This window comes from Hakea prostrata, chromosome 2 (assembly GCF_041222555.1).
Source record: "Hakea prostrata isolate BN-2017 chromosome 2, UWA_Hpros_2, whole genome shotgun sequence".
NCBI classification, from domain to species: domain Eukaryota; kingdom Viridiplantae; phylum Streptophyta; class Magnoliopsida; order Proteales; family Proteaceae; genus Hakea; species Hakea prostrata.
The window spans coordinates 2,850,890-2,869,647 of NC_142601.1; the positions used below are offsets into that span (position 1 = coordinate 2,850,890).

Here is an 18,758-nt window from a genome sequence, read left to right on the forward strand (position 1 = left end):
GTTAAATTTATCATAAACCATAAACATTCATACAAAGAACCTTAGATTTAGCGTGGTTCGGCATTCATTGTGAATCCTACATCCAAAAAAAAAATTTAAACTTAAAAAACGACTAGATCAACTTCCTTTTTTTTTTTTTAACTACGACTAGTGCAACAGAAATCAATTCTTCCAACGACAAACACCGAACCTTGCTCTGATACCATGTTAAATTTATCATAAACCATAAACATTCATATAAAGAACCTTAGATTTAACGTGGTTTGGCATTCATTGTGAATCATACATCCAAAAAAAAAATTAAACTTAAAAAACGACTAGATCAGCTTCCTTTTTTTTTTTTAACCACGACTAGTGCAGCAGAAAAAGAAATTCTACAACTCGGATCCAAAGTCAAATGGCACCACTAATCTCTTTTTTTTTTTAATCCACACAAAGCACAAGGAAAAAAAAAACTTCGTACCTTCAATCAATCTGTCCAAAGAAATGCGATTCAAGGATTCCAAATCCAAATTTGCACCGAGAAATCAACTTCGATTAATTCTTCGCACACACTTTCAGCGACAAACACTGAACATTGCTCTGATACCATGTTAAATTTATCATAAACCATAAACATTCATACAAAGAACTTTAGATTTAACGTGGTTCGGCATTCATTGTGAATTCTACATCCAAAAAAAATGTAAACTTAAAAAACGACTAGATCAGCTTCTTTTTTTTTTTTTTTAACCACGACTAGTGCAGCAGAAAAAGAAATTCTACAACCCGGATCCAAACTTGAATCGCACCACTAATCTCTTTTTTTTTTTTTTTTAATCCACTCAAAGCACAAGAAAAAAAAATGATAAAAAAACTTCGTACTTTCAATCAATTTGTCCAAAGAAATGCGATTCAAGGATTTCAAATCCAAATTTGCACTGAGAAATCAACTTCGATCAATTCTTCGCACACATTTCCAGCGACAAACACTGAACCTTGCTCTGATACCAAATACATATTAATGAAGTCAACTTGTATAGAAATATACAAAATTGAAGAACCAAATCAAAAAAATCAAATGAAGAGTTTAATAACCAATGCATCAATATTCAATACATCAAATTCCTGCCTCAAAATAGTTGTCAAATCAAGCTCCAAATCCTCCAATGGAACCCTCTTCCACTAGCATCTCTGAAATCAACTCATGCAAGATCAAATTCTACACTTTCAATCCTGAAGTGTCCGCATGAGAAGTACTTGGATCAATTGAACCAGAAGTGGGAATCACAGAATGTGAGGTTGAAACAGGAAGCCCTCCAACCGGTTGTTGCTTCAAAGTAGCAGGAACCAAGTTTTGTGCAATATAATGTCTTCTGTACCCGGCTTATGCCGACACTTTCTCAATTTCTCCTTTGAAGACAAAGGACTCGGCAGCATTTTCCAAGGACTCTTTGAAAACTTAAATTATTGCCTCAACTTGTTCTCGGGGCAGTCCCCGCGTCCAATTTCTTAAACAAGGCAAGCGTGTCGATCGACAAGGTCCGGGAAGTTGAACGAGTAGGGCCTTCTTCTTTTTTGTCAAGAGTAGGGCCTTCAATGCAAGTTTTGAGTACTCTTGTGAAATTAAACTGAAAAGAACTATCGATTAGAAATGCCCGGGAAGTTGAACGAGTAGGGCCTTCAATGGCGGTGTTTTTATTCCTCTTGTGAAATAATAAGCCATTCCTAACTAACTCGCAAAACCAATTTTAAATCTCAGATTCTAATAATGGGACTCGTAAAACTGAAACGAAAACCGCCAAGAACTGAGAGAGAAACTGTTGTGACTCGTGACCTTAAAAAAAGGCTATTTCCTTGAAGAGAAGAGACATTATATCCTTTGAAAAAAAATAAAAATGTTATGAATGTAACTTGCTAGTCTCCCCTTGAGTTTGATTCCTGCTAGAGAAGAACATCTGAGTTTCATCAAAAGACACATCCCGTGAAATAAAAAATTATCAGTAGATGGATCAAAGCACTTGTAACCCTTTTTAGTAGAGGAGTATCCCAAAAACACACATTTACGAGCATGATGATCAACTTTACCACCGCCCTGAGCATGAACATAAACAATGCAACAAAAAACTCGAAGATGAGACATGACGATGGGACGAACCTTGCTCTGATACCAAATACATATTAATGAAGTCAAATTGCTAAGGAATTTGCAATGGGAAGATCTCTGTATGAATCCACAATATCAAATAAAAATAGCAAAATCTCCTCAATCCGTTACTTTCACTGAGTTTGGAACGCCCAAAAACCTTAAGGCGACTTAATCCCTTACAGAACACATTCACACAAAATCCTGTGAAAACAACTTGAACGGTACCGATTTGTTTCAATCACAAACCACTCTTTTATACCTAATATTCTTTTTTGTCTTTTCCCCAAATTTTTTTTTTCCTTCCTTTTTTCAACTTTTGAACGTCATCGTTACATGAGACTAAAAAACAAAAAATTAATGTGAAAGGAATGGAAAACTTCAAAATCTACGGCAAACTTCCAACGCCAACTTCTCTCTCTTTTTTTTTTTTTTTTTTTTTTGTTGGCAACAGTGATCCTACTTGGATCGCACACTTCGGCAACAGCCAACGATCCTAATTGGACTGCATAGATTTTATTTTATTTTTTAATTTTAATTTTATTTTTAAAGCAAACAATTACGAAAGACAAATAAAATTGAAAAGATGTATTTTACTACTTATCTGTCAAGATGGATATCTCAATTGAAGATGAAGGACTAGCACCGCTCAAACCCTCGCCAGCGGGAACCATCCACCGTACTGAAAATCCAAATAAGAGTACCTTCAGTGCGAAACACACGATCCTCGAGTTATGGGCAGTGATCCAACTACGATCAATCCGTTGAAGCCTTCACTGTTTTCTTGACACGTATCATTTCCTTAAACCACCGAACCCAGCTCTGATACCATGTTAAATTTATCATAACATTCACACACAAGAATCCAAGAATTAACATGGTTCGGCATTCATTGTGAAGCCTACATCCACAGCAAGAAAACCCCAATCTAACTTACTTCTGGGGTGAGGTTTCATTATCTTTAAATAGAAAGGAGTAAGAATTTTACAATAAGTTAAATTCTAACTCCCCCTTTCTACTAGTCTCCTTATAGAGTTGGGAGACTAGCAAGTTACATTCATAACAACTATTTCAATGAATTACAGGTACATAATCTTGCAGGGGTTGGGTTTAGTATTAGAGTTGAAGGATGAAGATGAGGTTTTACTAAAGTAGAAGAGAAACAAGAGAATGAGAAGATAATAACCCCACTTTCAAGGGTATCTAATGAATGGAAATATAGAATATCATAGGCTTCCTAAGACTTTAGGCCTCTAATAAGAAGCTGTCTTCCAATACACTAGAAGCACACTCACAAGTTGGCTCAAGATGTGGGTTGAAATGTATATGTTAAAAAGAAAAGGGAATGAAAGTTGTTACTTGTCTTTTATATTAAATACAAAAAGAAAGCCATTAAAACTGATTCGAGTGGGCGAAGGAATTTCTCCGTCACCCATGTCTCTCTATATATAAATATATAAAAAAGTAGAATTTAAATTAAAGAGTTATTTTAACACGCACATTTTCACATTTTTTGATCGGTTTAAGGAGAAAAAAAGAATTGTAATTTTCTTTTAAGGCGCTTTTATATATATAAGGTACAGGGATATTACATAGGATTTTTATTTACGGCTGCCAGCAGCGGACGCCCCAAATTTTACCACATGAATCGAACGGTTGCAATTAAAAGGATAGGGTTTAGTGGTAAATATAATTTCTTCTTTTTTACAGTAAAAATTTTTAATTTTTCAAATTTACGAAAAGAAATTGCTCTTACTCTAGCTGCAACTCCAAGAAGATTGTTCAAGCTGTCTCCACCGTTGGCATCGAATAAGTAAGTGACGTTGTCGTCTTGAGCATCTCGTTCTTCGAACAGATTCTCTGGATGTAATGGAAACAAGTTTAATTGCTGATGTTGTAGCTCTTCATCTCGACTCATTTCCTTCATCGCAAAGCTTCTGCTTCAATCAAGGTTCGACATGTCGGCCAATGTCGCCGTGTTGGACCCTGGCGACATGTCGCCAAAAATCGCCGACTTTTGGTTGGGATTCGATGAAAAATCGAACCCCTGTTTCGAAGGGTATTTCAGATCATTTTGACTTGAAATTTGACGTGTAGCCTAATTTGAGGCCAATAAATACATTGGGAGTGTTATTTTGACCTAAAACATCACCTAAAGATGGGGGGTTGTTGGTTTAGGAATGGCTGAGGGGGTTGTTGGTTCTGTAACTTCTGTTACACTTGGTGGTAATGGTGGTGAAGGATCGAATGCCAATCCTCGTGTGAACACCTCACAATGTCAGGTGAGTCTAGAACTGGATTACTCATTTACTCTGGTGTGTTCTGTGAATCACGCGATGATGATAAATCCATTAACAACCGTAAGGGATCCTAGACGATGAGAGTTCTCTGGATTTAGTACTAATGAATCCATGGGGTTTGTATGGACGGTTTCACTTACTTACTTTATGTGATTAATCTTAATTTGTGTTCTTTTCTATACTTCTTCTTATAACTGGAATATAAAAACGTACTTCAATTAACCTGGATTTAATTTCTTGTTATTTAATTTGGGTTAATGCTAGGAATGCATCTTGTTTTAAATTAATCAAAACAACCCAATTCAACCACTACGGTTGCCTGTTAATTTATCGGAATCATTTGCCTCCCTCATACTTGTTTGATTATCATTGCAGTAACCGCGGGAAGGTCAGTAACAATCCGGCAATGGTGTTTTTAGCGCTTGACTTTTGGTTAATTCAAACTGGCTTGTTGTTGGAGCAGGAGTAATAGTTGCAGTAGAAGAAGCAGAAGCTAAAGCAGAGGAAGTGAGCGTAATTGCGGATGCAGAAGACGAAGAAGTTGCCGTAGAAGGAGAGGGACGAATCAGGTTCTCCAAGGGAAGAGGTATTTGATGCATCCATGAATACTCAAAATGGAAAACCTTTGCCTCCTTCTACCTAGGGTTTACAAGTTTCATCATCTTCTGCCATTTCCAGTTACTGAGTCATATCGGTGATGCTCTGGTATGGGCGTGGGCAAAGGCTGTACTGCTAGGTTATAATGAAAACACCACTCTCTGTCCTTTGGAGAGTTTTGACCCATCGTTCCCTACCAAGCTCCTTCGCCTCTTCCCACCACCTCACCACTACCACGGAGCCCTTCGTGTCTCACCCATCTCATAACCATCTAACCTCCATTCGCTCCAAAGAAGATCTCCTAAAATGCTACACCGTCACTCCCCCAATCAAACCATGGCCACAACGTCTCTACCCCAAACGCCTCGTCTCCATGATTCATCGTCAACAGAACCTCAACCTCGCCCTCCAGATTTTCGACTACGCGGGCAAGTTCCATCCTGGGTTTTCCCATAACTACGAGACCTACAATGCCATGATCTAGAAACTCGCTCGTGCCCGAGCTTTCCAGCCCCTGGAGGCCCTTCTTTCGGACCACCAACGTTCAGATATCAAATGTGGCGAGAACCTCTTCGTAACGGTGATCCGCAATTACGGTATAGCCAGCTGCCCCAAGCAGGCCCTCCAAACTTTCCTCCGAATCCCAGAATTCGGTGTTTGCTAGATCCGTTCGATCCTTGAATCCGCTCTTGAACGCTATGATCCAAAACAAAAGATATGACTGGGTGCATCTATTGTTTCAGAACTGTAAGAAGAAGTTCAGGATCATCCCTAATGTTTTCTCAAGTAATATCTTAATAAAAGCTTTATGTAAGAATAACGATTTAGATGGGGCACTTAAGATTCTCGATGAAATGCCGGCAATGGGGATGGTTCATAATCTTGTCACGTACACAACGATATTGGATGGTTATTGTTTCCGTGGTGATATGACTAGAGCCAAGAATGTTTTTAATGAGATATTGGATCGTGGATGGAATCCAGATGCGACGACATATACAATCTTGATGGACGGATTCTGTAAGCAAGGGAGGTTGATCGATGCTATTAAGATCATGGACGATATGGAAGAGAATGGAGTTGAACCCAATGAAGTTACTTTTGGACTCATGATTGAGGCCCACTGTAAAGTAAATAAATCTGGTGAAGCTCTGAATTTGCTCAATGATATGCTTGAGAAAAAGTTCATTCCAAGCTCAGCACTCTGTTGCAAAGTGATCGATGTTTTATGCGAGGAGGGTAAAGTGGAAGATGCTTGTGTTATGTGGAAGAAGCTACTGAGGAAAAATTGCACTCTAGATAATGCTATCTCGAGCACACTCATTTACTGGCTCTGCAAGAAGGGTAGATCTTGGAAGCAAAGGAATTGTTTGACGAGTTTGAGAAGGGCTCTATTCCTAGTGTTTTGACATATAACACACTAATCTTAGGAATGTGCAAGAAAGGGGAGTTGCAGGAGGCTGGAAGGTTGTGGGATGACATGGTGGAGAAGGGATGTGCTCCGAATGCATTCACCTATACCATGTTGATTAAGGGGTTTTGTAAAGTGGGTAAAGCAATAGAAGGAGTTAGGGTTTTAGAGGAGATGTTGGAGAAGGGATGTATGCTGAATAAGTCAACATACTCTATCTTGGTTGAAGGGCTTAACCAGTCAGGAATGCAAGAGGATGTAACCAAGGTTCTTGTCATGGCAATTAATTCTAAAGAAGCCTTCCTTGAGACTAGTTTGTGGGAGGTATGTGTAAGCAAGGTTGGCTGCAATTTGAATAACTCAAGAGTAATCCTAGAGAGAGTATTATCAGATACTGCTGGTTGATCGCATTTAGCAGGTAATGAGAGCTAAAATTTGAGCAATTTATTTCAGATACACATTTCATTGGAGTGAGTAAAAGATTTAGCTTTTGGATGATTCCTCTTAAGAAGCAACTTAGTTTAAGAAAAACACCACTCCATTGAGCCTTCAAGGCTTATGGCAGAGGTGGATGTCGTTCACTTTTATATTTGGTTAAACACCCTGGAACCTTCATAGGCTAATCAAATCACTAGTTAGCTTGTTGTGTCTTTGTTGGTTGAAGTGATTTTCCCCCCATTATGGGCAATTGTGGGATGAAACTTTTTCTTCTTTCCCTAGTTGGAGGATGTGAGTGTTTAGTGATATGTGCTGCTACTGCAATTGGGATATCTTCTCAGTTTCAATATTTCTTGTACAGTATGTTGTTTTCATTGAATTGTTGACTTCTTTCCAGGTTTATTTTGAGCCCTTTGTTGCTCTGTAATGTCATAACAATTTAGGGGATTGCTTATTTCTAGATACTTGCTGTCACATGAAGGTAATTTTTCCCCTACTGTTACTTATGATTCTATTTACCATACAGATCCCCCACAGGATATTCATGTCGAGTTGCCCTATAGAATGATGGCTGATGATGGAATGCACAATCTTAATGTTATTGTCCTGCAGATAGATGGTTTGATTATCGTCTGGGTCACCGGATGTCAATGGTGCTTGGATGAGAGTGGTTTGGGCTGAACTTTGACCATCTCAGTAACTTGCTATTAGTATATGAATTGTGTAGAGGCAAGATCTAATGAATTTCCTATGCTTGGCAAATGCATAGTTTATATAAGAATTTTAGGCATCAATAGAGAAAAACCATTTTAACAAAATACTACTAATTTAAAGGAATAAGTAGTTTTCTAAAAACAAATGCAATTACTATAAGTCTACATTCGAGTCTTCAAGACAACCAGATATGACGTTAAAAATTCATGGCTACCCAGACTTTACTCTTCATTAGATGAGACTCAATTAACAATCTTTTTACTTTCCACATCCTCGCCCACAAGTAATGGTGTAAATGCTTACAAAACGGATGAAAAGTGGTACTTAGGTTGTAACTTTTGTGTCTAAATAACAGGTACTTATGCCGGTTTTACAATGGATTTACCAAATGACAAATCATAAAATTTGAATAAGTCACTCTCGTCCTAGATTGCTTAAAGCATGGTGATATTACTGTAGAAGTTCATCATCAGAACATTTTTGCTTCTCATCCCAGCAGTTAACGTTTAGTTCTTACAGATCTCCAACATTATTTTTCATGTAACTTGGTAAGAAAATTTTGAGTCAAGCAAGAGGGCCTTCTTTTTGACCTTCAATACTGTCTTCACCTTTGCAAATTAGATCAGTCTTCGAAGATATTACCTTTTTGATTTCAAATTCAGTTTGTTGTATTCCTGCCTTTGTCTTTTACCAAAATTTTTTTTACCGACTTTATCTCATGATGGGAAACAAAGAGGTGTATTTTCCCTAGTCTTTCAATGTGTTTTACGTTGATCTTAAAGACTCTTTTACCTGGTTGAAAAGAAAATTCCCACTGAAGAGAGTTTAGATCAAAGGAGAGCATCGGCATCAAGATTCATAGTATTTCATCAAACCAAACTTTCCATTGATTATATTTATGCCACTTTCTTTCTTATTTAACCCTGAGAATGGCAATGACAATGCAAAAGCCACAATAGATTTTCATCTGCAGACCCAGAAAAAAGAAGAAGAAAAAAAAAATAATACCAAATGGGTAATGATCAAAACACCCCCAACAATATTCTCCCAACCATCTAAACTATGTATCCAGTATCAAATAAAGAAGAGAGACGCACAAACTCCAGTGTCCCAATATTGCTAGCTACTGCTCTCTTACTATGCATCAGCGAACCTGAAAACAAGGACAACCACAAGCATAAATATTTGAATTTCCATGCAACAAAAACAGAACAACAGAATTATTTAAACAGTAAAAATGTTAATTAAAAAAAGAAAAGAAGCGATCCTGTCTTACCCAAGCTCAGAAAGAGCCAGATGTGCTTCCACGTAGTCAGCAAAAAATGCATCCTCATCCTGTCATATTAAAGTTAGCAGACAAATAATCATGTCAATTCTCTGAAAAGTGTTGATAGAATTCTAACTAAACAGTAAAACCAAAACCAAAGACACCTGAGTTTCTCCTAGCATCATACATTCATAATTTTCAAATTGGATTTGACTTCCTTTATAAAGCCTTATTAATTTTATAAGCCATGCTTTGTCCTGCCACCTATTTTTAACGAAGGGTGCGGAAAGACCTAACTAATCCAATGCTTAAACTAAGGGAATAGGGATCACGTTCTTATACTAAAGCACCTAAACACTCTGGGGAGCAGTTTCATCATTGACATTCATTGTCCAACGCCACCTATTTTTAATCTATAGATAAACTTGAATCATTTTATGGGCTAGAAGATATCTCTATTAATGATTAAGCTAAGAGAATAGGGATCTTTTATGGACGAGGGAAAATCCAGATTCAAATGCATTTCCTCCAGAACACTCCGATTAACAACAAAGAGAATTCCATATAAATGGATCAAAACAGCTGCTATAAATAAAAGGGAAAAAAAATTTGGGTAGAAGCTGCTACAAATCGTTTGAATGACTGGAAAAGGAAAAAAAAAAATAAAAAAAATCTATAAATAACGTACCGCAGCATATTTCTCAACGTAAGGGCGGAAGGATGGGTCTTCTACAAGGACCTTGTCGGTTGGCAATTGTAGAAGGCCTTCTTTTTCTCCAGTAAGCAATTCCCTGTTCAACCCAAATGAGAATATAAATTTTGAGGCCAACGAATGTAAAAATATACATATGAAAAGAACCCATCCAGGACTCCAACATCAAGGGAAAGAGATAAAAAGTGTCCGACTTACACAAAGTAGGAGTTATCGAAGATGAGAGGGTTGCTGGTCCATGGTCCTTCGAACCCAGGTCCGTTGCGATCCTGGTGGCATCGTCCCTGAATAGTATAACAATAAAGATCAGAGATCAAAATATAACAATAAAGAAAACACCAACACCAAGATGTATCAAGTCTGAACTAACCAAGGTGTGGGCACCAGAAAGAACAACAATTTCCTTATCGCTCAAACCCATGTGTCCAAAGACATCTCTCAAGTGGTCCGAACCTGAAATTATTACAGGAATCTGAGAATTTTAAAACAACTGCACTTTTGCACTTTTATGATAAGAAAATGGATGGTCTTGGACGGTCCATTTTCTTTTAGATATGTAACATGAATTCTAACATCAAATCAAAAGCTGAAAGTATATTTATAAGTCACATTATTTTTTTTTAAAATTTAATCACAACACTTTGACGTGACTTATAAATGAATATCAACCATTTGAAGTGATATTAAGAAACATGCCATATATCTAAAAAGAAATGAATGATCCAATGAACTGGATAAAATTTTCTTTATAGTGGTGTCATTCTATGACTGGCATACGTTAGAAAACTAAACTCACCCAAAGTGGCATCAGGTAGACGGCCTTCTGGGGGTGGCTCGGGCTTGTCCTGTAATTTGAAAAATTCAACATCACTAAAATATTAAATGACTCTTAATTGCATCTGCTTAATGGAAAAAATTAAAATATTTTATCAACTATGTATTAAAAAAATAAAGGAAAAAAATTCTAACCACTAAAAGTGGCCACCACAATTAATAAAAAACAAATCATTGTCATTTCATATTGAAATAATATTATCTTTGTACATTAAGGTAATTGGGTAATTTAGAAGTTAAATTAAAATACATTTTTATTAAGGGTGGTTTGGAATTTTAAAAATATATTTAAAAAGAGAGTAAATGATATTATCCAATTAAGAGAAATTCAAGCGCTATTTGATTAATTAAAAAGGAACATAAGTAATATTTAACCTTAAAATTTTGTTATATGACAGTTTTTTGTGCCCAAAACTATGGGCAGATTTGTTAGAGGAGTTACTCTACCCTATCGTAATTGATAAGAAAAATGATTGATAATTGTGAAGATCAAATATGGATAATATAATGTCTTTTACACATGGATCAAGTTTCAGTAATTATATGCTAAAATAAAAAATCTAAGCTCAAAAAAGCAATGATATGCACCAACATGCAAGAGGGCTCAAGGATATACACAAAAGTTTATACCAATAATGAAAGAATAACGGATGAAATTGAAACTTAATAGAATATGTAAGATATTTCCTATCATCTACTTAAATTGTTCGCAATTAACGAATGTCTATAACGAAATAAAGAAGGCGCTGTGAAAGACCCAAAGACAAGTTCATATAAGTTTGTTAAAACGAAATTCATATAAATAAAGTACATCATAAAAATAGTTTAACCAACGGGGTTAGTCTAAGTGGTAAGCAGCTTGGTCATCTTAAGCAAAGTTCCGGTATCAAAACCTTGTGGATGTAAAAAATCCCCGTTGAGAGACTCACCTACCATAGCCAGGTGTGCGACCGAACACCGGATTAGTCTATGCAAAGCCTTGGAAACCAAGGTTGGCAATAAAAATAAAAAATAAAAAGGTTTATTGGTGGCTACTTAACTTTTTTTCTAATAGAAACTCAAATAAATACTTGCATGTTTTTGGGTAAGGAACTCATATTCGTACATAAATCCCGTAATTATTGATTTCTTTACTGAATAGAAAATGTTTTTTTTTCTTCATTTTTTTTAGGAAAATAAAAAATATATTCTTACCAAAAGAAAAAAGTTTAATGTTGCACAACTAATGCATAGCATGAGCCGTCTATGGTCCAAATTTTTTTTTTTTAACGTTCTGTTCAATGTAAAAAAAAAAAAATAAAAAATCAAACGAGCGGTGAAAATTCAATCTCAACACTACCAGAATTCATCACTCATCACGACCTTCACCTTAGGCAGGTCAGTACTTCCCATTTATTGAAGCTTCAAAACCCCCCATTTGGCCACCTTGCTGCCCATACAAAAAGCAATTTCACTGCGATTTGAATTTTTTCCCCCTTTTTCTACAACTACTGCGATGTGACTTTGTCATGAAGGATTCTTTTGAGGATTTAGCCGAAAAAATAATATTTTCGAGGGACATTTATGTAAAAAAAAAACACGCATCTCATAAAACCCTCCATGAAGCTTTCACGTACGGACAGATGATCGCCAGTCACCAGTGACCAAGTGACCAAGGACCTCACTAACAGATCAGGGAATCCTCGTTCCGTTGCTACACACAAGTTTGAAATTTGACCTAACGCATTCACTCGGTTCAAATTTTTATTCTAACTAAACAATAATTGTCTACTCATGAATAAAGTTGACAATCACAGATCAGAAAATTGACATTTCAGAATGGATCATCTCTCACCTCTCTACCGGGATGAAAAGGAATTTCAGGACCTCCGGTAACTTCGACGGCAACAACTCCAGCCAACTACGAGTAGCAAACTTAAAAATAAGATCACACAAGTAGAAGAAAAACTGCAAAAAGGAACAAAACGATGATCAACCAGCAATAATAGTAGCTTTAATTACCTGAACGAAATCTGCATAAGATAGGATTGGGAACTGCTGATAGATAGGCTCAGTAAGCCTTACAGCAATCTCGAGACCCTTGTTAGCCCCATGAGCGAGCTCACCGGGGTGCTTCATGGTTCCAAAAGGACCTCCGGTCTTTGTATGAACATCAAAGGTCCCAGCAGAGTGCCATCTGAAACATCACAAACATAATCAGCAACTACTCATCAGTAGTACTCTTGTCCAGGAATTAAGAAGAAACGGATCGAAGCGATCGAGGTCACTTACGCCATTCGGAGAACAATTGGAGCGCAGTTTTTCTCAGCAATGAGTCCTCTGAGCTTCCTCTTGCATTTCTCAACAGCCTTCAAATATTCCTCACTCACGGTAGGGTAAACCTTCACCATCGCTTCGGTTTCTTAAAACCTATCAACTTCAAAAACAATAAGCAAGCATAAATGAGTTGATGAAAATGCATAAAAAACATGAATAGCAGATGAATCCATCGATCGCGATCAATTAAATGAGAAGAAACGAGAGAGTTGCAGACCTGCAAAACTTGAAGATCAGACAACGAGAGCAAGCAAAACTCGGGAGCCCTAAAATGTTAATCTCACTAGCAGAACAGAGGTCACAAGCAAGCACTCCCTCGCAATGAGAATATAAAGGGTGCTAGGTTTAGGAGTTTTTAAGTAGTTGAAATATAAACCGTTGGATCTGCGTACGACTTGATCGATTGTCTATGAACGGCTCAGATCTTGGTCAGTGAAATCTTTACTGTTTTTCCGAGTTCTAAAAATGGAAAATCGTTAATTGGTCTAATCACGAGAAGTGAGAGAGCATCAAGGGTGAAAATTTACTAAACTGCCCCTGTTTCTGGAATGTCAACCTAGACGTGCGCTACGTGTGAACGCACCGGGGAAGTAATGATTCTCTCCATTTGTGGAATATGATTATGACACGCGGGACACGGGGATTGGCGGATAAGGTAACGGCGTCACTAAAACGGTGATTCCGTCCATGTCAAAGTCGTGGGTCAGGGTTCATTTTCAACGGCAGCAGCTTCCGTGCTTCATTTTTGTAGGTAAGCAAGTAATGTTTTTTTATTATTTACCAAAAATAAAAAAGTAATGTTTTTTATTGATTTAAAAAAAAAAAGCAAATACTGCTTTACACGTTGACCCTTAAAAAAACAATAAAAGAAAACAGTTGCCACTATGGTTTCTTAATTTCTTATTACTCTCTCACTCATCTTCAGATCCTGTGGCCAAGTAATTAATACCACTTGTTTTGGTATTATAAATTGTGGTGTGGAAGATTCCTTTCACACGCAAGGGAGTGGGATTTTATAACCAAAGAAAGAAAAAGGATGTGGGCTTTGAAGTATTAAACAATAACTTAAAAGAATGCGGATCACTTCTTCAATCTTCACCTAAGAATGGAATGGGTCCATATCTGAATGGTAATAAAAAAAATATTTAGATATGGGATTACTAGTGCGTTCCAAATGGGCCCACTTGATTTTGTGGTGAAAAAAAAAAACAGGGGAGTAAGAATGGTCAGACTCATGAAAGAATGAGTGAATGAGTGCCCAGATACTAGAGATCCTCTCCACTATCATACTGTCAGTCTAACCATCTTCCGATACTCACAAAAGTTTGACATGAGTAGGTCGTAGAGGTTTTGGTCATCTATACTCAACTTACCCATACAACATACAGCCATACACCTATACTCACATGAGCATGGGATCCCATTTGCTTGTGCCAGAATTGGACAGTTTAGGTCCCACACTCGTGTGAGCGTGGGTGTATGACAGTATAGGCAGAGCTGAGTGGAGAAAATCCAAATTCTACTTGCAGACGTTGTGTCTGGCCTTTGTGAGTGTAGGAGAATGTCTGACGAGCAGGCTGGGTGAAAATGATCTAAACTCGTGGCCAAAGCGTTGAATGACATCTTTCAGAATTAGCATTCTTCTATGGGAGAGCATGGCTCCCTTTGAGTCCAAAGACCTACAGGAGATTAACTGAGGTTCCACCTCTAATTCATTTTGTCATAATTAGAGATGAACCATCATTCTAATATGTGGTGAAAAAATGTGAGGAAAGCACAAATCTCTATCCTGATAGGTAGAGGATCCAGAGTTGGCTCTCTACAGGGAAAGCGAAAAGAGTATGAGTGGAACTACCATGTGGTGATTTATGGTTTTAGTTAAGGTGTCAATAGGTCGATTCAGAAATGAAAACAACCAAAAATGTTTCAGGTTCCATTTTTTTTTTTTTTTTTGTAGTAAACAACATTAAAGGGAAGGACGAGAACAACACACAAGCTCAGAAGTCAACACCTCCTGGACCCATGGACTGGAAATGGGCCGCTCCATTTTACTCGACATAGTGAGGGCCCTCCGAGCTAAGGAGTGGGCGAGCCACATTTCACTCCCTAGAAATGCAAACAAACTGACATGAAATAAAGTCGTTCTTAAGCCACAAGATATCCTCCACCATGGCCGCAATCTGAGGACCTCCTCTTGGCTCCTAACTATTGAGCACCATAATCAGAACTTCACAATCCGACTCAATCCAAATCTCCGGCCATCCTAGGCCCTTCGCCACTTCTCTTAAAGCTTCGGTTTCCCCTTGAAGCGCAGAAGATAAGGCGGAGGGAATAGAGAACAGATTAGTAAGCTCATTACTATCATTCCTATAGGCAATTCCCAACCCTCCTACAAGAGTCTCCTCCTTAAATGCTGCATCACACTGAATTATGCATCCATGCCAACGCTCCTGCACCTGCACAGGATCTAAATTAGATAGTCCCGCTGTAACTCCATCACCACCTTTAGCTCCTTGTATCAATCAGAACTCCTCAAAAACAGCCTTGGCTCTTCTTATCACTTCTTCCAAGCTTCAAGCAATTTTTTTAAAAACTAGTTCTTTTTGGCAATCCATAGATACCAGCATATAAATGCACATCTACTCAGGACCTCTTTGCTTTGCAAGTTATTCATAAAGCCAATTGCATCCCACTTCTCCAACTACACATGAAAGCCAGGGGTGTCTTTAGCTGGTGCAATGAAGTTAAGTTGACTACCATTAGGTTCAGGCCATAGTGGATTCAAGTTGAATCGATTTTGAAATCATTATCAATTTGATATATGTTCATTTCAAACCAAATTATTTTCTGAACCTAGGAGTTAATGCTTCTATTGCTGGATCCATAATTAAGCTTATGGATCTTTGGAATTGGCCAATCTTTTTATATCCCATAGTTTTGGTTCAAGAATTGAGCAAGGATCACAACCTCGTCTACCCATCCTCTACATTGTCATTTTCCTTCCTTCTTTTTGGTTGGACCCAACTGGTCTAAACCACTAGGATTTTGACTCATGAGTTCAAAACCCATATGGTAACCTTCGGTTTGGTTCATGCTCACAGGTCCAGAAGTGGACTAATCCTATCGTAAGTGTAAGGTATTGAATTGAGTATCATTCACCTTCAATAAGATACTAGTATCAACACAGATCAAATAAGTTCACTTCTCATTTTCCTTAAAAACAAATTTTTTTACTGATACTCAAGAAGATAGGAATTGTTTTGCTCAATGGCACATTGGGGCGATTTTTCAACTTCCAAAGGTAGTTTGTCATAGATGGCCCAAGCTAGAAGGTAATTGGGTGGCTATAAATTGTGATGGTTCTAGTCGAGAAGACATTGGTGGGTACAAAGCTATTGCCCAAAACCATCATAGTAAGGTTATTTTTACTTTGGCAGGTGATAGTAATGAGAAAAACATTACTCGATTGGAATTATATGTGATCAAGCGTGGCATGGAGACTACTCGTGAAATGCATCTGACGAGGATAGAAATTCGATCCGATTCCATGGTGGCCATCCAATCTATTCAGGGGCATTTTTCTACATCTTGGAGAGTTGTTGATTTGATCTTGGAGATTAAGGAGCTAAGGGGTGGTTTTTTGATATGTAATTTTGTTCATCATGTTTAAGAGATTAACGTTTGTGTGGACTTCCTGGCAAGTTTCCTTAATACATCCCAAAAAATCCATATAGCTGCAAATGCTCTTCCATTAGCTCTTTCTGCTTTTGTTCAGGATGATGCTAACGATAAAAAATTCTTCAGAATGTAATTTTCTTTTTATTTTTCCCTTTATTTAATCAAAGCTCCCTTTCTCCCAAAAATTTTTCTTTTGATAAGTTATATTCCTTGTTCATAGTAATTTGGTTGGTATAGAATTAGGTTAACAACAGTATTATTTTTATAAACCATGCAACATTGATCACAATGGGCGATTCATTGTCAATACCTGCTAATCTTGCCTCATCTTGTCTAAGCACGGTCAAATATACTATTTATGGCTCAAAAGTTCTTTAATATGATGTCATTGTCATGCATATTTTGTGAAATAGCTAAAAACTATGGTTACAATTATTTGAAATCTGAAATTGTATAAAAAATTTGTATCTTAAAAGCCTGTCTTCTTCTTTTTTTTTTTTTTTTTTTTTTTTTAATAAAAATCATTTATTGTCTAAAAAAAGGCATTTATACGCAATGATTAAGGTCATAGATAGATCGTAATATAGCTTTAAATTCCAAAATACCTAGGAATAGTGTCATAATATCATAAGCATATACATGTCACTATACTCAATACATGAGAGAATATTGGATTAAATTAGATTCTAAAATTTGACACATTATTTTTTACCATTACTTCTTTGTCCAACGGTTACAATACTAAATACTATATTTTTTTATACTTATTTTCAAATTACTGGATTCTTATGAAAAGGATAACCCAACTACTGAATTGCCTTGATTATCAAAATTTTAACATAAAATGAATTTTTTATTATTTTGAATTTAAAAAATAGAAATTAAATAAATTTGAATGAAAACTATCCATGTCATCAGGAAATTATATTCACAGGACACTGATTTACAAACTGGAAGGGTAGGAGTTATTGCTGGTGGTCCATGCTTTCAAGCATGCTACATGCCACATTGATTTGACAATAAAAGAATGATATAGTCACTATGATTCTGATTCCTTTAAACCACCCATTTTTTTTCTTCTTGGGTTTGACCAACTTGATCATGTGATTCATAATTTACTAGAAATGCGCATGGCCAATCATTTTTGCAGTTGAATTATTTTGAAGGAAGTGTTTATGTAACACCTCTATTTGTATTTACTATATAGAGCCAGACATTTTCATTCAATTGTTTGTTATTATATTTCTAAACTTCTTAATTTTTAAGTTACAAATGCTATTCAGGAAGAAAAAATATCAGGTTATGGAAGAGCCTTAGGTGGCATAATGGAATCGCGTAGCTATTGGAGTGGGTGATAGAAGCAGGGAAAAAGGGTATTAGCAAGAAGTGATATCTTACATAGTCGATGTATTCCTTTAAAGTTCAAAGAAAAATGACATTAGACTATCGTATAACCACTTATAACTTATGAAACAGAATGAAAGGCACGCATATACTAGGTATCGGAGGTATAACTCATGACCATAATGACATCGTCGAGTTATATTTTCTTTCATCCAAGGAAAAAAAAAGAAAAAAAGGAAGAGGTTCACAAGACTCACTGGTTATAGAAGCTTTGGTGATGCACAAGGCACAATTCTGGGCTTTTAGCAGATGTTATTGCCAAAATAGTAGCCAAATCTCAAGAATGGTTCCATATCCTCATACCCCACCCCTGTTTTCCTCTTGGGTTTTGCTTTTTGATAATCTCAGATGTAAACTACCTAGAGAATTTGTTATAATTGAATGAACACTCTCCTTTTGAGTTAGGCTATAGATACGACGATGAAATTGGGGAACACGGGGAAATAAAATTTATAATCTGAGCATGTGAATGCTAGTTTGGTTATGAAGACTTCATATTGAGCACGCTCGGCACATGACAAAAATTCCATTAGCAACTCTTGATATGTGTGAAGAAGCATCATATAGATAAACACATTGTTTCGATACAGAACCTAATACAATTTCAAAAGGGAAATCCTCATTTTAAATAAGTAGATTTCAAGCTCATATGTGAATTTGGATGATCAATAAACAACGATTTAGCTTGGAAAGAATATTTGATAGTGGAAAAGTCACATGCTCCTCCATGTATTCATATATTAGAATGGCTAATTAGTCATTCAAAAGATTAATTAAAACATAAAGGAAAATTTTTGAATGGTTTATGTGTTTTACAAATTTGACTTTCAATACAAAATTTCACGTGCTGAAATCTCTCTCATGGTAGAATAGCTTTCGCCAATAAACTTTATAAACAACTTCAAATTACTTCATTTTGAATTTTATTTTTTTCCAGACATAAAACTCGCTAGAAAATTGAC

General features: G+C 36.6%; 2 protein-coding genes and 1 pseudogene across 3 annotated transcripts in view; 1 reads left to right on the top strand and 2 right to left on the bottom strand.

The window, feature by feature from the left end:
- The first annotated feature begins 4,751 nt into the window (after positions 1-4,751).
- On the top strand, positions 4,752-7,461 carry LOC149023280 (uncharacterized; annotated as a pseudogene).
- An 840-nt stretch (positions 7,462-8,301) lies between these two features.
- On the bottom strand, positions 8,302-13,034 carry LOC149023281 (L-ascorbate peroxidase, cytosolic-like). 2 transcript variants are annotated; one of them, XM_089143832.1, is made up of 10 exons: positions 12,932-13,034; positions 12,670-12,807; positions 12,400-12,574; positions 12,233-12,298; positions 10,361-10,409; positions 9,935-10,017; positions 9,763-9,848; positions 9,541-9,643; positions 8,862-8,920; positions 8,302-8,738 (listed from the first exon to the last, which is right to left on the bottom strand). In XM_089143832.1, exons 2-10 carry the CDS (start codon positions 12,786-12,788, stop codon positions 8,723-8,725), a joined length of 756 nt encoding a protein of 251 aa, XP_088999958.1. In that variant the 5' UTR covers positions 12,789-12,807; positions 12,932-13,034; the 3' UTR covers positions 8,302-8,722. The 2 variants fall into 2 exon arrangements, with proteins under 2 accessions (XP_088999958.1, XP_088999957.1); XM_089143831.1 differs by having other exon boundaries at positions 12,670-12,814.
- Positions 13,035-17,718: 4,684 nt separating this feature from the next.
- The window catches only part of LOC149023282 (protein RETARDED ROOT GROWTH-LIKE-like), a 45,056-nt gene continuing 44,016 nt past the window's right edge, over positions 17,719-18,758 (bottom strand). The window contains exon 8 of the mRNA XM_089143835.1: positions 17,719-18,758. The gene's annotated coding sequence lies outside the window, so the exon portion shown is untranslated.